At 36.8% G+C, this 23,148-nt stretch overlaps 2 protein-coding genes across 2 annotated transcripts; one reads left to right on the top strand and one right to left on the bottom strand.

Moving 5' to 3' along the window:
• The first annotated feature begins 10,881 nt into the window (after positions 1-10,881).
• Positions 10,882-12,570, top strand: LOC110879951 (CASP-like protein 1F2). The gene is made up of 3 exons (XM_022128502.2): positions 10,882-11,153; positions 11,227-11,350; positions 12,105-12,570. Exons 1-3 carry the CDS (start codon positions 10,939-10,941, stop codon positions 12,324-12,326), a joined length of 561 nt encoding a protein of 186 aa, XP_021984194.1. The 5' UTR covers positions 10,882-10,938; the 3' UTR covers positions 12,327-12,570.
• Positions 12,571-17,897: 5,327 nt separating this feature from the next.
• On the bottom strand, positions 17,898-19,922 carry LOC110879950 (vacuolar protein 8). The gene has a single exon (XM_022128501.2). It carries the CDS (start codon positions 19,830-19,832, stop codon positions 18,156-18,158), a length of 1,677 nt encoding a protein of 558 aa, XP_021984193.1. The 5' UTR covers positions 19,833-19,922; the 3' UTR covers positions 17,898-18,155.
• Positions 19,923-23,148: the final 3,226 nt, after the last annotated feature.

The raw sequence follows: 23,148 nt of genomic DNA on the forward strand, positions 1-23,148 counted from the left end.
GATACTTTCTGTAATGCATGCTTTGAACATTTTGCGTCGTGATCGGGTCACAAGGCGGTGTCGTGGTCAAGTTTGGGTAAGAGGCGAATCATGTTGTGGTCCCTAGACCTGTAGCCGGTCGGTCATGTTTCTTAGTTGTTTGGGCTTTTCGTTTATAAGCCCCACATTTATGTTGGTTAATAATATTTTATGTAAACTAGTAAATTTCTCTAGCGTGTTGTCGCAACGTCGAAACGTAAAGTAACTCGAATTTATATCGTCTAATGAAAATGTAGTATATTTGACTGCACTCGTTTCCGAACAAAATTTACGTCAAAATGTACAACTGAAAACACACATAAAAATAAGTTCGAGAATGTATATTTGACCCGACAAAATTTACGTTGAAGTGTAAACCAACTTGAGTTTATACTGACATGACAAAAATACACATTTATAAGAGGGTCCAAATGACATTTCATAAAGTTTTTAGAAAGTTAAAGAGTCTAAGTGTAAAAACTAAAAGTGAAAGGATTAAAGTAAAAAAAAGATGATATGATAAGACTAAAAGTGTAGCCACCAAGTTGTTCTTTAATATTAACATTAACAATAAAATAGTAGTAGTAGTAATAGTAATAGTAATAGTAATAGTAATAGTAATAGTAATAGTAATAGTAATAGTAATAATAATAATAATAATAATAATAATAATAATAATAATAATAATAATAATAATAATAATAATAATTTATTTTTCATAAATAGTTGTGAGCATATTATTAATAATTTATTCATTCCAAAAGAGCCCAAATTGCGAATAGAGTTGATAACATTTTAAAATTTTCTAATAAGGAACCATGGTGAGCATATTATTGGTAGTTGATGTAATTTGTAAGGTTGGATGGGGCGTCTTTAAGATGGGAGAGCGGGTTCACTAGATTACAAGGTAACATAATCGTAACCCTTGCAAGATGGGCTTACGGGACCAATCATGGGTTTCCGAACCCCATGCTAGATAGAATGATTCAACGTTGCACAAGTTACTAGAAAGGTAAAGGGTGTGCTAGATGGTGATGCAATACAATGTTATTAGATAGTGAGTTGAACTGGGTAGTAGATTCAACTAAATGGGTGTCTCATCCCGTTGAAACGAGATGGGATGGGTTCAAATAAGGTATCATTTTTCTATTGGTTGGTTTCATGGGACTAAATAAGCTCCAAGATAGATGCCCGTGCCCTTTTCACCCTAAGCATACATGTTTGCTTCTCGTCTTATACACTAATCATGTTTACGCTTCATATAAGTTTTTAGCTATTAAAGTTCTACCCATGATGTATTGGTCTAGTAGTATGGTGTTTGCCCCCATAAAAGTGATGAGAATTTAAATCCTTGTAGTGTAACATTATGTGGTATATATGTGAAAAAAATTGATGTTAAAAAAGAATTAAAATTTATTTTTAGACGTTTAACTACAAAATCGTTCTTTTGTACAAGAGTATCATCCTTTTTCTTTTGTACCCCAACGTGTAGCGAAAATGAAACTAAAAAAAACTTGAATCTATTACTAGAAAACCTTAATACTGGCTAAAAGTGTTATTTTAGTAAAAAAAAAAACCCATGGGTTGTGTGTAGTGCTGGTAATTTTAGTGCTATCGACGGGTAATTTAGGGTATTAGATTAACTTGTTGATCAAGATAATTACTTTGGTGATTAATCGAGTTATATGACGCGAGAGTGCGGGCTCGTTTAACACGAATGTTATTTGATCCTCTTAATTGATTATTAGTTTGTTTAATTAGATAATTATTTAGGTGGTGTTTGTTTTTTTTTTTTTTTAAGATTTGTGCAGGCTCTTCTGTCTACGCCGCACAGAGCACGCGCAGATATTGCCATCTGCAGAGTGTTTGTTTTTTCGAAGACATTTCGTCAAAAAATGTTTACGCGAGCTCTTCTTGGTGCAGATTTGGCCCAACCACTCTAAGATTTTCTAAGCTCTGCAGAAGGTTAACCACCACCACTGTCTACCACCACCGCCCACCGTCCACGTCCACCACCCACCACTGCCGTCCATCACCACTGCCCATTGTCCACGTCCACCACCCACCAACACCGTCCCGCACCGCCGTCCACCACCACCACCACCATCCGTACACCACTACCAGTTTAATTTATTTTAGAAGTCTACAAACAGTAATAAACAAACAACCTTCTTCATGTAGACTGCAAACGTTTGGTCCACTTTTTCTTCTACAAAAGTCTGCAGATATAATCCACAACGCAGTCTGCAGACATTTTACCTCTTAAAAAACAAATAGAAACTTAAACTTATATTTTATATTATTAATTTTGCTAAAAATCCACTACATGGATAATATTATGAAATCGTTAACGGATGTTTTTGTCCATTAAAGTTATTATGTTTTTTGGGCTGATGATTTGTTTAGTCCATTAAAGTGATTTGTCCATTAATCTGCTGGGAATTTTTGGCCAATGATGGCTGTATACGTGGAGGCCTGTTGAAGTCTTTGACTTTAACTTTTCACTCGATCAATATAATACGCATAACAAGAGAAGAAAAAAAAAAAAAAAAAAAAAAACCCGACGGTTACGATTGTGTAGTGCGATCATTATTCAACATCACATCACATAAACATCAAATCTGAATTTCATCAGGAGTAATTCTCTATCTAATTCGATAAATCATTACGTATAACCAGCAAATAGGTTTATCTGATAGTTTTTACACGATTCAGAGTATAATCCAGGTTTCATCATAAACTTTAGAATTCCAATTCAGTTCCAGGTTTGTTAATTTTATTCAAATTACTTGTTCTAGACTAAATATACAACATGTAGTAAACTATTAGTTCTTATGTAAAGCATCATCCTTAGCAGGGCCGGCCCTGAGAATTCAGGTGCCATGTCCAAGCCTGGAAAAACATGCCCTTTAGGCCTTAACAATGAGAAGTTAAACGACGGGATATTCATCGAAGGATTATCGACAACTCCTCCATCATCACACATATACATTTTTTCAGGAGGACAATGCAAAATTTGGTCTCACTACTTGTAGCATTAACATACCCTTCTTCCAATTCACTGTTAAAGGTTCCATTTCATCTTGGTACGCCTAAACAAACGCCCATTAGGAATGAAGAATCATATAAATTGACACCAAAATACCACCCTCTTTAGAAATAGAGAATTAACTACATGTTTTCTATGGACAACATGACTTTTATAAACATTAATATAACCAAGTTCATATTGAGTGGGCTCAATCTGCTTTAACACAGGGGAAAATGGGAATAATAATAAAAAGGGAGTCATTGAATCGAACTCGCGCTCTATGCATAGAGAGAAAGCGTTGAGCCACTCAATTTTTTGATAAATTATGGGTCTGATAATATTTTAAAAGTGCCCCGCGATAAAAACATGCTCTGACCGATGGTCCTCCCCGCCCACCTCAGGACCGACTCTGATCCTTAGACTATAATTAGTCGAGACTTTTACAACAAAAAAATATGTCATAATTATTTTAAGCAAAAAGAATTGTACTAAAAATAATTGTACTAGCTTTTTTATCATTAAATTTATAAGATGACATTATAAACCAATATAATTATTTAAAAACTAGGCGTGTGTCCTTTTAGTTAGAAATGCATTTTGGGATTTTGAGTTGCATGATAAACAAGAGGTAGATGAAAAATACCCAAAATACTAATTCGGAAAAAGTTGACTTTTAGATAAATGACAGTTTTTTATGCAGGAGAATTCGTTAACTCAGGGGACTTCGTCAAAACCCTACTAACCATCAAATTAGGAAAATCGTAGCTTGTGTCGGGTATGACCTTCAAGACTAAAGAAGTCATGTGAGGAAACCAATTAACGGAAGAAAATTTTGAATCTTAGGCCCTTCTTAGGAAGGAAACAAGTGCTTACTATTTGACCATCGAAAGAGTTGGGACATATTATTACTATCATACATTTAGACATGAGATGTATGATTTTTTTTTTTTTTTTTTTTTTTTTTGAACGGCAAATTTGGATCACTGACGGACCACTGGAATATCATCATGCCATCAGTGAAACCACCCGATCATATCCATCTCCACTAGGCATAATGCCTATACACCAATTCAGGAGGAAACCCAAATAAATATGGGAAAAACCCCCCTTGTGGGAATCGAACCCAGGACCTATTGGTCCTAAAGCCTTATCCCACCCCCAGATACCACTAGGCTATAAAGCCATGGACACATGAGATGTATGATAGTAGTTTGTCCCAACTGGATACATGTTATAGTTTTAGTGTTTTACGGTTCCGTTTCTGAATTTCATGAAAATGGATTATGTTATACATGAATTTGGATTTATGAAAATATTTTAACTCGAAGATGAGTGGTGATAACTGATAACACATTATTATAGAACATATATCTCTTTTCAAATATGATTTGATTTTCAAAGAAACAAGTTCTAATGCTAAATTGGACGAACTACAAAGAAATAAAATTTGGTTTTCAGTAAATAATCAAACTATATGTCATTTCCGTATAATTGCTGGTTTATAAATAAACAAGGGTCATTTCACTTGATTGGTTAAACATACACCTCGTAACGGTTACATAACATACAAAACTTAAATGCACATATCACCGATTTTCTATGTTACAAATCAAGCCTTGAACTACAAGACTTGTTATGTTTGGGTCCCTATACTTGTAATTTCTTAAAAATTTAATATTTAATTAAAAACCTATAAATAAGCAACATAATTATGCTTAAGGTAGTTGTACTTTTAGCTTTGGGAGTTTTTCAAAAAAAATTGGAAATTTTCTTTTTAACCCTTAAGTTTTAATCTTTGACAATTTAAGTTTTAAGTTTTAATCTTTGGTAATTTAACCCCTTTGATTATTTTGATTTTTCACTTCTAATTCAAAAGTTTCCATCTTATACAATTTAACTCCTTTGATTAATTTGATTTTTCACTTCTAATTCAAAAGTTTCCATCTTTTACGATTTAACCACTTTGATTTTTTTACTTATAACCCAAAGTTTTTCATCTTTTGCAACTTTGGTCCCTTATACTTTTCATCTTTTGCGAAGTGTTGTAATCTTGGCTTTGGGGGCTTTTTCAAAGAAAAAATGGTTATACATATGGTTGTTGTAACCTTGGCTTTGGGGTTTTTTAAAAAAAAAAATAGATTTTTTACTTTTCACCCAAAAGTATTTCATAAATTACTTTTAACCCAAAACTATTTGTTTTTTTTACTTTTAACCCAAAACTTTTTATCTTTTACAATCTATCCTCACAACTTTTTTTACTTTTAACTTTGGTCCTTTATAGTTTTCATTTTCCGCAAATTTTTCGCTTTATGCTTCGTTCTAAATTTTGTGACTTAACACATCGCAATGTGCGTCTTTGGTTTAACGTTTTTATGTTTCGTTCTAAATTTTGCGAGTTAACACGACGCAACGTGCGTGTGTGGGTGAACGTTTTTACATCGTATATTTTTTCCCGTTTGACAGGTTCAATATAACGTGCGGGTCCTAAATCGACTTAGTTATAACTAAAGAATCCCCGCCGCATTGCGGCGGGTCGTAATTCTAGTTATTTCTTAAATTCAAAACTTTTTTTTGTATGTTGAACACAGGCCTATAGTAAGGGTATATGGGGCACCATGCGGGGAGTGGGGCGGTGACTCAAGTCCCCGAGCGGGAATACTGTCGCCATCCCCGCGGTGAGGCAAATTGGGGAGGGGGATCGGGGAGGGTTCACCGCATAGAAAGAGAGGAGAGAGAGAGAAGATTGGGTGAGAGATAGAGGGGAGTTGATGAGAGAGATTAAGAGAGGAGTGCCGTCATCAAATTGAGGGTGTGAGAGGAGTTTAAGAGGGGAATTAACGTGGCATAACCTGATTGGGTGTGTGTAAGAGAGGGGACTTCCCTAAGAGGGGAGTGCCTCTCTCACCCTAACTAGTACAGTCTCTGGCCCATGAAATGCCTCATAACCGGGTTCATACTTCATATCCAAAACCGATACAACCAAAGCAAATCCAAATCAAACAGTTTTTGGTAGCTTAAATCTTAATATGTTATGTTGCTCGTCCTTAGATACTAAAACGTAAGGATCATTTTTATGTTATTATCTCTTATAAATTATATTTTACTATTTTGAAAAAAATAAAGATAAGACTTTATTAAGGATCTTGTATTTCAACAAAATCAAAGTCACATTTTATACTTGTTTTCACATTTTCTTGTTTAAAATTAGTTATGTATTACCCATGGCATTATAGCCTAGTGGTATCTTCAGGATGGGATAAGGTTTATAACCATTAGGTCATGGGTTCGATTCTCACAAAGGGGGTTTTCCCAGATTTATTGGGTTTCCTCCTGAATTGGTGTATAAACATTATTGCCTAGTGGAGATGGATATGATCGGGTGGTTCTGCTGGTGGCACGATGATACTCTAGTGATCCAAATTTGCCGTTCAAAAAAAAAATAGTTATGTATTAAAAATGCCCGGTTAATTTTCTATTTGAGTAAATTGCCATTTTAGTCCCTGAGTTTTGTCCAAATTTGCCATTTTAGTCCAAATAATTTTTTTTTTTGCCTCTGAGTCCCTGACTTTTTCCTTTTGTTGCCATTTTGATCACATACACTAACTCCATCCAAAAACTCCATCTTTAACCAGGGGTATTTTGGGGATTTTCATTTTAAATGTTTTCAATTGCCATTTTGATCCAATTCCAAAAAATCAAAAAAATTCCAAAAAATCAAAAAAATTCCAAAAAATCAAAAAAATTCCAAAAAATAATAAAAATTCTAAAAAATCATAAAAATTCTAAAAAATTCTAAAAAATCCGTTTCGAACCCGAACCGTTTCAAGCTGAACCGTTTCGACCCGTACCTTTTCGACCCGAACCGTTTCGAGCCGAACCGTTTCGACGCGAACCGTTTCGACCCGTACCGTTTCGACGCGAACCGTTTCGACCCGTACCGTTTCGAGCCGAACCGTTTCGACGCGAACCGTTTCGACCCGTACCGTTTCGAGCTGAACCGTTTCGACGCGAACCGTTTCGAGCTGAACCGTTTCTAGCTGAACCGTTTCGAACCGAACCGTTTCGACCCGAACCGTTTCGACCCGAACCGTTTCGACGCGAACCTTTTCGACCCGTACCGTTTCGACCCGAACCTTTTCGACCCGTACCGTTTCGACCCGAACCGTTTCGACCCGAACCGTTTCGACGTGAACCGTTTCGACCCGTACCGTTTCGACCCGAACCGTTTCGAGCCGAACCGTTTCGACGCGAACCGTTTCGACCCGTACCGTTTCGAGCCGAACCGTTTCGAGCCGAACCGTTTCTAGCTGAACCGTTTCGAACCGAACCGTTTCGAGCTGAACCGTTTCGAACCGAACCGTTTCGAGCTGAACCGTTTCGACGCGAACCGTTTCGACCCGTACCGTTTCGACCCGAACCTGTTCGAGCTGAATCGTTTCGACGCGAACCGTGCCTTATCGACGCGAACCGTTTCGAACCATACCTTTTCGAAGCGAACCGTGCCTTATCGACGCGAACCGTTTTGAACCGTACCATTTCGATGCGAACCGTTTCAAACCGAACCTTTTCGACCCGAACCGTCGAAACGGTTCAGCTCGAAACGGTTCGGTTCGATAAGGCACGGTTCGGTTCGGTTCGAAACGGTACGGCTTGAACGGTTCGGCTTTGAAACGGTACGGGTTGAAACGGTTCGGCTTCGAAACGGTACAGGTCGAAACGGTTCGGCTTGAAACGGTTCAGCTCGAAACGGTATAGGTCGAAACGGTTCGCGTCGAAACGGTTCGGGTTCGAAACGGTTCGCGCCGAAACGGATTTTTTAGAATTTTTTAGAATTTTTATGATTTTTTAGAATTTTTATTATTTTTTAGAATTTTTTGGAATTTTTTTGATTTTTTGGAATTTTATTTGATTTTTTGGAATTGGATCAAAATGACAATTGAAAACATTTAAAATGAAAATCCTCAAAATACCTCTGGTTAAAGATGGAGTTTTTGGATGGAGTTAGTGTATGTGATCAAAATGGCAACAAAAGGGAAAAGTCAGGGACCCAGAGGCAAAAAAAAAAAACTATTTAGACTAAAATGACAAATTTGGAAAAAACTTAGGGACTAAAATGGCAATTTACAATTTCTATTTAGTTTTACATTGAGAGACATAAAAAGATATTGGTTGTTTGTTATGGCACAAGTCTTTTGTAGTTTTGTGACCGAACCAAGCTAATACACATTTGCTGACACGTGAAACCACTAATTGTCATCTCAAAAATCACGATCAAACTAGTCAAACTTTGCCATATATTATTTATCAACCTTTATTGTGGAACACAAGAAATTGCCAATCGCAACATCAAGTCATCAAATCTGGAAATAACTTATGGAAAGGATAAAGTGTAGATTTAAGAAAATACAAATGTAGTAAATGGTCCCATAAACTCTTAAATGAATTAATAGACTTATATAGATACTACAATCAACCTTATAATTGTGTGGTCATGAGTTGTGTAACAATCGTCCTTGCAATGTTGTTATAATTGTGTGGTCATGAGTTGTGTAACAATCGTATTTGCAATTTTGTTAAGTGTTAAACATGTTTTAGAAATAAGAATAGAAAAGGTTTACGGACTTGTTGTGTAGTTAATTACTAATAAATATATTTTGTTGTTTAGTAGCGACTTAATAGCTTTTAAAATAGACTGATATTTTTTTTGTTGTTTAATGTCTTTTGACAATCGGATAGCTAGTTTGTAACAAAAATATAAAATCATTGACCAACCAATATTGCCAAACGCACTAAACTATGAAGTTATCATTTCATGAGCGAGTGTGTCCAGAAAGCTTTATGATTTTGAGGTAAAACATTCTTTATGGCGTGATATCTTTCGTGTAGACAAACAGAGATTTGCATAAGTTGTCAAATAAAGATATCCAAACCATTTTACTACGTAAAAGCATAAGTTCCTCGCATGTGCAACAACTATTATCAATGTTTTAAGCACAAACTCCGGAGGCTTAACAAGTCGGTCCATAAATAAAGGCAACATTGGCCTTGTTTTTATTGGTTTGATCGGTTTTGTCTTGTTCATACAAAACTAGTACGTTTGTTTGTGTGTGGTCTATTAGTTTGTAATCAAATCAACAACGCCGTTGATTCATCATTTAACCGGCTGGTTTTCGAAACACCGGTATTAATATAAGGGTTTTTTTACATATTTTTCCTTCTTAGGAGGGCTTATAGCTATGATTCTATCGTGCTAACTTTATAATAGTGGATTATGATTTTTAATTGTTTTTACGTCAAAATAACTAGATTCGAAAAAACATTGTAATATAATTAGTTTTATATAATTGTTACAAAGAATATGGTACTAAAAAAGCGAAACGATTATGCAGGTCGTTTGATATTTTTTTTGGAAGGTGACTTTCTATGTACTGGACCTATTGGTCACCGGGTTCATGTCGAAGACATTCCCCCGTCAGCCCCGCACTCTCAGACGCGATGTTCGATTGGGCCCCGGCCGCCGCGCAAGCTGACTTCCGCCCGGAAACCATACTGCCCTCACACGAGAGACTCGCTGGGGTAACAGCTGGGTAAAACCGGGTTACCCTCAAGACCGCACCATGCAGGTCGTTTGATATGTGTCTCTGTTTGTTGCTACTTTTCATATTAAATAAAATAATTTGATTTTCGCATCAGCATTAAATGAAAAGGGAAATAATCATTCTAGGGTATTTGGCATTTAACTTTACTCATCCTTGACCCTGTCGATGCTCTTTTGCTACTTGCAATATTTTATGATTGAAACGTATCACCATTGGAGTTATTTGTATGCTCTTTACATTATTAATTGTTATTTTCTCACTTAACCATTTTTTTTCTTCGAACGAAACATTTTTATTGAAAAAATAAAAAAGATATAAAGGGCAAACAAGAAGCTGAGAGTTCTAAAACAAAAATTACATAATCACGTCTCTAACATTAAAATCACATTAACGCAAGGACTCAAGGCTCTTTATTGGTGACCTATTTTTAATCCACGTAAACGTCTCTTCTTTTATAGCGTCCACCCCCCCCCCCCCTCGGGACGAAATGTTCTCAAAAATCTTTCCGTCTCTAGCCTTCCAAACCCTCCACAACGTCGAGTAAAACACGGCCTCCAACACTTTCCTCCACTTGTTCGATCCTTTTAACTTGGCAATCCCATCCAACATTTGTGATTTTTTTTTTTTTTTTTATCATTTGAATGAAATCCGGCTCACTGTGAGGTTGCTAGGGGATAGCCTATTCCATTTGCACAACCAGCTCTATTTCCACCGAGAACATACACACAAAGAAGAGATGACTGACCTCCTCTTCATCTGAAACGCAAAAGGAGCAAGTCGTAGAAGAAACTACGACTCCTCTTATCGAAAGATTACCGCATAAAGGAATCACGTTCCTTTATCATTCCAAACAAAACAATTAACTTTTTTGAGATTTAAAAGCAATGGTGTAGCATTTCTGTTTTTATGTCACAAAACAGCTTTCTTTGCCGTCTGTTATCAGAGCACAAGGGACTCTAAAAGCTTGTTGAGGGAACACAAATCTTATACAAACATTCTGGCTTAAGACAAAAAGATTTCTTTCAATATCAATATAGGGTTCTTCCACTTGATATAACTTGTGACTAGTGTTAAAAATATATTTTAGAAACTTGATAATCAATTAAAATACAAACTCTTACCATATTTGAAATACGAACGTGTCCAAAAATTGCCCATCACTCCCACTTTAATCTCACCCACGACATCTCTCTAACTTCACTAACCACCCCTATAAATGATCCCCCAGCCACCAAAACTATGCAACATTGCAACCCATCTAAAAAATTAAGCCTTTTTTTTCTTTGAGCAATGGAAACCGAAAACAACAATTCGGCCAACTTAAAACTCCAACCAATCCCTTCACCAATCACACATTTGTCTTTCATGGCTTCCCAAATCTGGCTCAGGATCATGGCGGCCGCCACCTCAATTGCGGCCGTCATTTTGTTGCTCAATAGCCGTCAGTCGAAGGTGCTTTTCGGGACCGATATGGACGCACGTTACACCTACTCTCCTGCCTTCAAGTAATCTTTTGTTTCTCTATATGCAAATTATGCTTGTTACGTATGTTACAATGATGTTTTTTTTTTGTTGAAGGTTTTTTATGTTCATGAATGTCGTTGCTTGCGCCTTGTCGGTACTGTCGTTGCTGCCGGTTGTGACACTCGGCCGAAAATTCTCCAACTCGATCAACTATTTCTACTTGTTCCTCCATGATCTGGTAATGTTTATACATTTTATGCATAGTTTAATATGTTTTAACTATTTATTTATATTTCTACTTGCGGTGCAACTTTTTACACGTTTACCTTTACCTGCTACTTGTTTGTAATTGGTTATTTCTGAGTTTGATCGTTAGAAATTCGGAGGTTTTGTATATTTAACCAAAAAAAAAGTTAGAACACTTAAAATGCAATTATTATTTTTTAAATTAATATTTTTATGATGATTTGATAGTAGTTATAGATTTATTGGTTTCCTGATTTGTTAAGACAGTTTCCTATTCACCGTGTTATATTTGGCATATTAATCAATAATGGCATATGATTAACGATTCAAAGTTATTGTGTTTAGCCGTATATGATTAACGATTCAAAGTTATTATGTTTGGCTAAGATTTGTGGCCAATATTTGATAGCGGTTTGTTTTTTTCTTTTCTTATTTTGGTAACTCAATTATAATAAACACCTAAATCCTAAATCCAAGATATAGTTAAAAACAACAAATATTGGTTTTCGTAAATGGATTGGATTTGATATTCAAAAGGAGGTTGCGACACAGCTTATTGTCTGTTTACCTGCGATTTTTACGCAATTCCTTTAAAGTTCCTCACTATGAATCCACAAATTCGGATTTTAATACCAAAAAAAAAAAAAAAAAAAACAAATGGATATTGCCTCATAATTGTTTTGGTTGTTAGCTAATGTTTATTTTTTTTTAATCTATTTGTGATTAAAATCGTCGTATTCATACAGATATTAGCGATATTGTTGGCGGGCGGTTCTGGAGCTGCGACTGCTTTTGCTCAAGTGGGCAAGTATGGGAATAGCCACGCGGGTTGGATTCCGATTTGTGAGAACTTTGGGAAATTTTGTCACAAAGCATTTTCTTCCTTGGTCTTGGGTTACATAGCCGTATTTTGTTACGTGCTTCTTGTCGTCATCTCGGCAAATAAAGCACGACAAATACCGGTTTAGAAAGCCTGACGTTACTTATATGTGTTATGGAGATGTGAAATGACCTTATGAAATGTGGAATAGCGTTATGAAGATTGAAGACTTAGTGATAGTAGTAACTTATATGTTTTTTTTTCTTTAAACTAAAGTGTTTATTTATTTAAAAAGAATGCTAATGCGTTGTATGTTTTTAATGCTAATGCTAAAGTGTATGAGTCGAGGTGCCCATTTAGCCATAAAGTGTGACTTGTAATGATTGGTACTATATATAGTAAGGGTCAATAAATGCAAAAGTAATTGACTTTTGGTAAATAGAAAAACAAACTCCTAATTTACATTGCATGGTTCAATGTTTAATTTTGAGGATTTAACATCACTGTCAAAATTAGAATCATCCTAATTTAAGGATACGATTTTTAGTATTTGCATTTGGTATTAAAATAGGATATCTCCAAAAGCATGTGCATATGATTGTGTGGGGGCAAAGTTATTCTATAAAATTTTCTAAAAATAAGAAGTGTACAAAGACACAATAAATCGCAAATTATAACACAATGTCGAAGAAAAAAAAAACAAAATGTTAAAATAAAAAGACACAATGATGTAATCAAAAAGTCTAAAATCTACAAGCCAACCATCAAAAAACAAAAACCTAAAATCTCAAATCGTAGAGTTCTATGAGACGGTTCCACTACCCTTGAATGGGGTCAATCAAAGTCCGTCCGTTTGATAGCATTTTTACGACTTTTTATTTTTATAAGAATTTGTTATTGATCTAATCCTGATTATGTGTCCAATCAAAATGCTCGACTTCAAAATCCCAAAAGAACTAGTTGAAAGAGTCCAGTTGAAAGCCCAAATGCTTATGATCATATCTTTAATTCGTAAACCGTGATACATCATAATCATATACACAGATTCAATGTATTTGGGCCTAATAGGTTTATTCTAAAAAAACATTTATCCACTCAGTTTTATTCAAAAAGTTGCTTATAGATTTTTATTTTTTTCACGGAGACTTTGTAAGAGGTTACCATTATCGATTTGTTATTTTATCCACTTTGTTTTATTCAATATCGATTTATAGAATTTTTTCCCCTTATTGGAGACTTTGTAAGAGGTTACCATTATCGATTTGTTATTTTATCCACTCTGTTTTATTCAATATCGATTTATAGATTTTTTCCCCCTTATTGGAGACTTTGTAAGAGGTTACCATTATCGATTTGTTATTTTTTCCCCTTATGGAGACTTTGTAAGAGGTTAACCGTAGAGTTATTCTCTTGTTTACAATTATGGGTGTTTAAAAACCGTTAAAACCGACCAAATTGTTCAAACTAAAAAGGTCGGACAGTTTAAGACCCAAACGGTTCTGTCGATTTGTTTTTCACAGTTTGAAGGTTTAACAGTTGGGACCGCCTTGAAACAAAAAATATGATAGCAAAACAGTTAATATTTATGTTTCTTTTTCATTTTTATACATGTAGTTATGTATATGTATTATAGTCATGTACCACCGTTACTACATGTGTGTAGAAGCAAGACGCGATACCAAATGGGATTTGGACGTTGAATCCCTCATAAGAGTTCTTCGAGCACCAATGAAGTGTGATTGCACCTTTGACCTACAATACATGACACCGTTAGCCTCACACAGGAAGGAATTTCTCTCTATGATCTCCATCCAGCATGAGAATATATATTTATTTATCACTAGAGAAAGTATGTATGTAAAAGAGAGAGAGAGAGAGAGAGAGAGAGAGAGAGAGAGAGAGAGAGAGAGAGAGAGAGAGAGAGAGAGAGAGAGAGAGAGAGAGAGAGAGAGAGAGAGAGAGAGAGAGAGAGAGAGAGAGAGAGAGAGAGAGAGAGAGAGAGAGAGAGAGAGAGAGAGAGATTAAAATTTATCGTGAAAACGATAGCTTATCCTCGAAGTGGAGCGAGATAAGCGGCCAACTTACAAAATTTAGTGGTTTTTTAAATAAAGCAAAGTAAAACCCAAAAAGTGGTGAAACCGAAGCCGATATTGTGACAAATGCTTTGGTTACATTCAAAACAAATGTGGGGAGCGACTTCCGTTTCATGCATTGTTGGGAGATTTGTAAGTTCCATCCAAAGTGGGCGAATATCCCCAGTGGAAGCGAATCGACCACGTCTTCCAAAAGGTCAAGGGCCTCGTCCCAAGCCCAATTTGATGCACGAGATCAAGAGTTTGAGGACCTTGTGGATGATTCGCCAAACCGGTCTGAATATGGAAGAGATGCCGCAAAAAGGCGCGCTCAAAAATCAAGATCGGGTACGGCATCGCTTTCAGCTGGGAGTTCGGGCTCGCGTAGGGGAATATACAGCGATCAGTTGGATGACGTTGCATGCAAGTTAGATACATTCAACGTATTCCAACAACAAAGGGCCGAACTTCGAAAGAGCAAAGATGCTAGAGATGCCCTGAAACAAAAACGGGATGATTTGAAATTTCTATCCCAGCCCATTGATCACCTAGAGGGTGACGAGTTGCAACTAGTCTTGGAGATGAGAGAAGAGATAAAGAACAAATATAAACGTTAGGAATTTTTTTATGTAATTTTCTTTATTTAAAAATATTAAAAAAATTAAATTTGTTGTTTTAAAAAATATTCAAATAGCCCAGCGGTTTGGGTCAGCCCAGCGAAGCCCACAAAACCCACGCCCCAAACCTCCGCCCCACCATACCGTCTTCAATGTGGGTCCGCCTAGCGAAGCCCAAGGGCGTAGGTTTTAAGGGGCCGGGAGGGGCGCCCGACCCCCCGAACTTTTCGCTCAATAGTGTTATGTATGTACGTTTCGTGTAAAAATTTTTAGGTATATACGTTTTCGACCCCCCGGTTTTATAAAAAAAAAACATTTACTTATATAGAATTTTTAGGTTCGGTGACTTCCGACCCCCCGGTGAAAATTTTCAAGCTTCGCCACTGGCGAAGCCCCCCAAGCCACGTGTCAACCCATGCCCCAAACCCCCGCCCAACCATACCCCACGATCTTAACTTACATGAGGTCACTAGTACTTATAGAAGGTATTGTTACTGTCATTGTTAAGGAGACATGGGCCCGTTAAGGGTATAACCGATTTGACGTTAACATCTCCATTTTGAGTGGTGCCACATAATCATGCATTTCATGAGATCTTGCACTTCAGCATGGTTTCATAATGCACCTCACAGGCTCACACATTCCGAATCTTTGGACCTGAATCCAATAGGTTATATTTGGCCAGTATGTAACATGTTAGTATTATATCTCAAAATGTAAAAACTTAAAAAAAAAATACCCCTTCCCGTCTTTTTACTGATTATTAGTTTTTGATATCTGTAGCACAATATTAAAAGTTCGTGAATCGTTTCTTAATTATGGTGGTAAGTTTCTCTTGTCCATTTTATGTGTATTTGCCTTGGTCTGTTTTCATTGATGTTGCATTTTGATTTTTGTCAAAATCTAATATTGGTCTAGGTATCCTCTTAACTGACAGAGAATGGTACTTGCTAATCAATCATTGTTAAGTAATAATCAATGCATGAGTTCAACAAATCATTTGACTGTTCATAGTTTTTTTATTTAAATCTCTGTAACAAGTTGGCAGAGATGGTGTTTGGGTGTAATTGTTGGTTGACATTTTAACCACATGTCTTTTAGTTTATTTAAATAAGTTGATTTTTCATATGCTAGGCTATATACTTTATGATGTGTGCTTTCTCTGTTTAACATTACATGTACATGTGGAGTGTTTTCATTATTATGAAAAGTAGCTTCAAGTGGCAATCTGAATTCTATAGCTTGTGTATTTGTTACTCTAATTTTCATTTGCTCAAAGGTAAACTCCCATTCCCCAACTCATGTGTTGATCTTCACGGCTCAAATGTGATCTTCTGAATGACGGTACAAAAGTATATGAAGAAGATGATCATCTATTCTAAGGCTAGCCATTGTGGATTAACGGAGCCTTCCACGTCAGCCCATTAAGGACAGAAACACCACGCCGCCCTGTTATTGGGGGCGCCAAGGGCACCCTCGCCAATCTAATAATGGGCGCTAGGCGGGTGAGAGCTGGGGTCCACCCCCTTTTGACCAATCAAATCATTTTCCTTTTTTTTTAATTTTTTCTCTAATCTTATATTTACCGGGTTTAGTTATTGGGTAATTTTCCTACAACACCTAGTTATTGGGTATTTAGTTATTGTTCAATGTCCTACGTGGCAGTGACATGATAGTGATGTGGCAACAATTTATTTATTCCACAACACATAGTTTAAGGTACACAATATTTTTGTTGTGTTTTCCATTTGAATGTAATCAATCAAGATCCGTGTTTTCAGTCAGTTCAACTTTTCGACCAAAAATATTATGATATGAATGATGTACTCTTATATAGGCCTTATTTTAGAGTTGGCTTTAGTTCAGAAAAAAGGGCCACCCTTGCTACGACGTTTGTAAGATTTGCCTAGGGTATTAGTTTATTGCTCTTACAACGGTTAATAATCTAAAAATCAGTTTTCATTTTTAAGAAGCAAAAACAATGATGTTTATGATGTCATGCATTTGGATTGAGTTTGTCGGCCCAAATTCATTGAACAAAACTGAATTAGAGGTGTTCATCGTGTCAGGTATTTAGGTTTCTTGGATCCTAAAGTTGAGTTTGTCCTTCGGATGCATTTATAGCTTATGTACTGTTCGGTCGCCACAAATGCGTTATACACATTTTCAGAACAAAAGCATACGATGTCGTTCGATTTTTACTGTACAACTCATTAATACATACAAGTACAATCCAAATCATGTAGGTCCATATTTGTTTGGAGTACGCCACAAAGAAAGAAGATGGCTGGACATGCATAGAACAAAAGCACATGGACAACCATAGGTGCTAATGAGGACACTTTGATCAACAGAATTGGGTCAATTATTCATAATCCAATATATTGTATTTTGTCTTGGACCTCACCATATTTGCACATGGCCTACATCCTTACCAACCTTTATTGGTATATATTCATATTTATTAAAACTTCATATCATGATTAGAGTTCAAGAAAAGAATAACTTAACACAATATATATAAGCAAAATAGGTCAACTAAAAAGGGAAGCATCATACTACTTTCATTAAAGTATCCAACTTTTTATATCATAATGTTCATATTAGCTTTCTCCTTCTTTATATTAACTTTCTTGAATATATATATCTATTTCAGAGCTCAATTATGACCAACAATCCCCACTGCAGAGAAGATAATGTGTATTATCATAAATTAACGCATTGAGCTGACATTAACAATTAACAAAAATAATTAAAAACCAATAATGCCAGGAGAGAGCTGATGAGCCTGCTGGCACAGAAGTGACTTTAAGTGTATGTAAAGGTACATGAATGTCTATGCAATTATAGAAAGCGGTTCATTAAATTTCTAGTTATTCTTGATGCAAGTTGAGCATAAAAATGTAACCGAATAATCGCTCTATTAATTCAAGCAATTGAAACTTATACACAACAATTAAAACAAGTGTGACAATACCCACCAACAGAAGTATTAAAGAAAGTAAGTAAAGAAGATAAAGGAATCAAAAAGAAAATCAATTTCATTACTATATTTATTAGATTATTGAAGTTTTGGTTGAAAATATTACAACTTTAATCCAAGGTAGGTCACCAAACACAGGTTTAGAAATTTTTAGAATTTTCTAAAGGCATATTGATATCTCAGTAGCTCTAAACTAATAAGAATGAATTGACTTCTTAACTAAAGATTACCACAAAGAAATTATGAACAAACCACATTACCACAATTAAATACATTTTTTGAAAAGAATTATTAATCAATAATCGTTACCGCCTTGCGAAAACACCCCATAGCTTCCCATGACTAATGGTCTCCTGCAACTTCTTCGCACCATCAACCTCCATTTCCACAAGCTTTTGCAAATACGCCAAAGCGCCCGAATCAACAATCTGTTTGCGGCATTTCTTCGAATGGGTTAACGACAATAGAATCGAAACAGGGTATTTCTTATCGAGGTTCAGTATTGTAGGATCTAGAAGCTGGACCGCACTCGCTATCCCTCTTTGCTCCTTCCTGTAAATCCTCGTGTTCCCCGAACAAACCAAGATTGTCGATAACGCCTTAGCAGCCGCTTGTTTCTCCTCAACCGATTTCCCTTCCAACATCGTTATCAACGGCGGAATGCACCCGTATTCCCCCAATTCTTTTCTCGCTTTGGCGCTACAACCGAGCCTGCAAATCGCCTTAGCAGACTGAATCCTCACCCCTAACACACCACAACTTAACACATTAACAATCCTTATTAAAAATTCATCCGAAATAAGCGCTTCCACCAATCGCTCGTCCCACGCTAAGTTTTTATAAAACTCAACCGCGACTTCCAAGCTCCGAACCGCAGTCGCAGAGTCCCAAAAACTTCTTAAACAATCGATCGCGCCTTTACGCGCAATCAACAGTTTTAAATCATCATCATCTCTAACTAAATTACTCAAACACGCGATCGAATATTCTTGTGCTAACACAGTTCCTGAGCTAGCTAGGGTTAGCAGAACCGAAATCGCATCTTCTTCGATGAAATTGTTTCTAGTATCCGCGAAACTCGCTAGATTTCGCAGCACACCGGCTGCGATAGCTTGCGAATTAGGTGTTCCAGCTTCACAAATCTCCAACAACGATGAAATTCCACCTCGTGATCCAATGGCTCTCGCGTTTTCCTTCGTGAACGATAACGAATGAAGCACAACACACGCTTTTTCCTTAGCGAATCCGGATCCGGATTCAACTACACGAAGAAGATGATGAAGGAGCAACAGACCTTCAGCGATTAACACGTGTTTGCTTGAATCGACAGTTGAAACCCTAGCAATGGCGGTTACAGTTTTCTCTTTGATTTCAGATGTGGAGGTGGAATCCAGTAGACGCACGAGCACCGGAACCACTCCCTGCGCCACAGCAATCAACACGTGTTTATCATCTTCCTGTAACAAACCTAACAACGAGTCAAGCGCCGAGTTTCTCGACTCGGTTGAACCGATCTGCAACCGAGTTATCAAGTTTCTCGACTCAACTCGTATCGGTTCTCTCTTAGAAACCGAAACAGAACAACTAACTGAAACGACGTCGTCTTGTACGGGGACGAGAAGACCGCTTTTTAATAAAACTTCAAAGTCTTTAATATGAGAGTCGATTTTGGCGGAGACTGAATCGACGTCGTTTTGGGTTTTGAGTTTACCGGCGGGGAGGTGAGTGGTGTGGCAGGTGAGGGAGAGAGAGAGGGCTTGGGAGAGAGTGTGGGAGAGAGAGGTGAGGAGAGAGAGGGAGAGAGGGGTGGAGGGGAGGTCGGAGAGGTCGGAAAGATGGGATTTGAGATCGGAAAGTTTGGTTCCGATGAGGGACCATTTGCCTTTGAAGGAGACGGTGTGAGGGATGGAGTTGAGGAGAGAGGTGATGAGCTGGATGTTGGAAGCTTCGACGACGTCGGCTTCGTTTTCCGATAGCTTCATTGCCGGAGTTTGGGTCCGGGAAGACAGAGTGTGGATTATAGCACTGATATATGAACGCCAACTTTTATGTTAATAATAATGGAAATGATGACGTCTGTGTGAGTGTATCTCACGCGTTCTGTTAAGCAGAAGTTAAAAACTTCGTCGTTTTGTAGGCCGTAACTAACGGTGACGAACGTTTTAACACCCTTGACCGATAACAGGTTGACTGAGGCTTTTAACAACCGAGTTAATGATCGAAGTTGGTAGTCTTGTATGTTTGTTCCTTTAGGGTGATCGGGGCACCCTTCGGGGACCCCATCGGTGACCCAAAACCCCTATTAGGGGGTGCTGCCAACCTTTAGGTGAGTTAGAGAGAGGGAGTGAAATGGGTGAGTGGTTGCCGAAGAGAGGGGAGGAGAGAGAGAGGAGAGAGGGTGAGTTTGACCAATCAAAAAAAAAATTTTTTTTTTTTTTTTTTTTTAAACCAACTCCCCTAATAGGTGAGTGCCGCCATCAAAAAGGGGTATTAGGGGAGTGTTAGAGGGGAGTTGACGTGCCTTATTCTGGTTGGTTGTGTGTAAGAGGGGGGACTCACCTAAGAGGTGAGCACCCCTTACACCCTTAGTTAATAAACGAAACACGAACATGATATTTCGGTTGATAAACTAGATGAATAAACACAAATAAGAGTCTTATTCGTTCGACTACTTTTGTAAACTCGTTAATATATGTTCTTTCGTGTTTTTTTTATGTTAATTATTTTTTAAACATTAATGTTTTTTAATATTTTACTTTCCCTCTTAAGTTTTACTTTCCTCTAAACATTAGTTAATAATTAGAGTGAATTGCAAGTTTTGTCCTTTATCTTTAGGCCATTTTGCAAGTTTTGTCCTTTATGTTTAAATTTGACGAGTTTTGTCCTTTATGTTTGAAAATCAAGCACGTTTTACCCTTTGGGCCTTAAAAATCAAGCACGTTTTGTCCTTTATGTTTAAAAATCAAGCACGTTTTGTCCTTTATGTTTAAAAAATCAAGCACGTTTTGTCCTTAAAAATCAAGCACGTTTTGCCCCAAAGGGTAAAACGTGCTTGATTTTCAAACATAAAGGACAAAACTCGTCAAATTTAAACATAAAGGACAAACTTGCAAAATGGCCTAAAGATAAAGGACAAAACTTGCAATTCACTCTAATAATTATATGAGTTAATTGCCCGGATGGTCCCTGTGGTTTCACGTTTTTTCACGTTTAGTCCCCACTTTTCGGAAATAGTAAGTATGCTACCTATGGTTTGTCATTTTGTTACTCGGATAGTCCCCTGACATTTACTCAAGGGACTATCCAAGTAACAAAATGCAAACCATAGGGAGTATACCTGCTATTTCCAAACTATTTGACATCTACTCAGGGGACTATCCGAGTAACAAAATAACAAACCATAGGGAGCATACCTGCTATTTTCAAAAGGTGGGGACTAAACATGAAAAAACGTTAAACCACAGGGACCATCCGGGCAATTAACTCTAATTATATTAAAAAGTAGTAAAATGTAAACGCTTATTTAGAAATATGAATAAATTGGACGGTAAGGTTGGGTGGTGTGGTCTCAAACCCTTAGGGGTTTTATCATGTCACGTAGGCGACACATAAGTCAGGGGGTCTTTATCGTTAACTTGCACGGTGTGGAATAACGTCACATATAAAGCTCTGTATTAACCATATTAAAAAAATAATAAAAAACTCAAATCTAATTGGTTCAATCAGTGGGCCTCATCCTCTTCACGCTCGCTATGGCTTTGGCGGAGGCCAAGAATACCCCCCCCCCCCCGGCGCACGGGCGAAGGCTGGATGTTGTAGGGGTGTCATGGGGCGCCAAAATGGGTGAGATGGTAGGGGGTGAGACCACACCACTAAGCTTAAATACATTTATTGAGATATGTCTATGTAACTTTAGATAATCATATCTTAAGTTAGCTAAACTTGATTCATCGTATGATGTTTGTGATAGACAATCAAGTCTTAAGTTAGCTAAACTCGATTAACGATGAAAAATGTATTCACATGTAATCCTGCATTCTTGTGTATAGAAAATACAATTAAATAATCATCATTAGAGGTTTTCATTTTGTAGGCAGCTTGATTGGCGCCACTATTGTTTTCTTTTTTATTTTTTGTGACGGAAGGGTGTCACAGGCCGGCAAATGTGAAGTGTTTGAAAAAAGATAATTAAATAATTGATGTGCATGCGTCGTCCCTATCAGCAGCTTTCTCTTAACAAACATGTGATGTTGAAATTACAATGGTGTGGTTTTTAACGTTTGAGTGGATTTATGAAAGCGATAGACATATTATTTTATTCTGTTTATTATTTTGTAAATTACTAGTTTTATGTATTGACGCGTTGTAGGACGTTAGGCTGAATATTTTTCAACCAGTTAAAACAAAACATTATCATAGTATTGTTAGGAAAAAAACGATGCTAAGACTGTAATTTTTAGCTTAGGGCAAAACTGTAATTTGTCATGACCAATGAGTGAGTGCTAGGCATCTCTTGGCACGGATAAAAATAACATCTGGTTAACAAGTTAAAACAAAACACTACCATAATTTTGCTAAAAAACTAAAACGATGACAAAAAAAAATTAACCAGTTCGGATTATTATCGGCCAATAACTGACTTGGATTATTATCGGTCAAATTAAGTTATGTGGGATTATTTATTTCGTAATTTGCGTTGACTATTGGGGAAGTGTGAGACAATTGTTTGACACTATCTCCGCCATGTACTTTGTATATGTCTATCTGACACTATTCTCCGTTATATACTTTGTATAATTAGTATATTATAATGTAATATATTGTGACCGTTAATCTATATATGATAAAATTGAAAGTGAATGAACAGTAACAGTAATGTGATTTATTATTTATTTTTTAAATTAAAATTAGAATAGAATGAATAGTAACATCATTAAGAGATGAGCAAATGGTATCGGGTATAGGTACCGGTCTTAAATTTACCAAACTGGTGTATTTTCGTTACCGGTTCTGCACAGGTATTCACCGGTTTTTACCCTCAAATACCGGTGTCGTACCAGTATCGACCGGTACCGAACCGTACCATACTAGGTATATTCGGTACCGGTACCCACTTTTGGGGATTTGGGTAACGGTATTTTCGGTACCGGTTGATACCGAGCTCATCAAATCCTGTAGCAACGCAACAATGCAAGTAATCTGGTCTCAAATTTACCAAACCGGTGTATTTTCGGTACCGGTTCTGCACAGGTATTCACCGGTTTTTACCCCCAAATACCGGTGCCGTACCAGTACCGA

Source organism: Helianthus annuus, chromosome 9, assembly GCF_002127325.2.
Source record: "Helianthus annuus cultivar XRQ/B chromosome 9, HanXRQr2.0-SUNRISE, whole genome shotgun sequence".
In the NCBI taxonomy this organism is placed as follows: Eukaryota; Viridiplantae; Streptophyta; class Magnoliopsida; order Asterales; family Asteraceae; genus Helianthus; species Helianthus annuus.

Coding starts and splice junctions, on each gene's coding strand:
- LOC110879951 (XM_022128502.2), top strand. CDS start 10,939: ATGGAAACCGAAAACAACAATTCGGCCAACTTAAAACTCCAACCAATC. Junction 11,154..11,226: donor ACCTACTCTCCTGCCTTCAA/GTAATCTTTTGT, acceptor TTTTTGTTGAAG/GTTTTTTATGTTCATGAATG. Junction 11,351..12,104: donor ACTTGTTCCTCCATGATCTG/GTAATGTTTATA, acceptor GTATTCATACAG/ATATTAGCGATATTGTTGGC.
- LOC110879950 (XM_022128501.2), bottom strand. CDS start 19,832: ATGAAGCTATCGGAAAACGAAGCCGACGTCGTCGAAGCTTCCAACATC.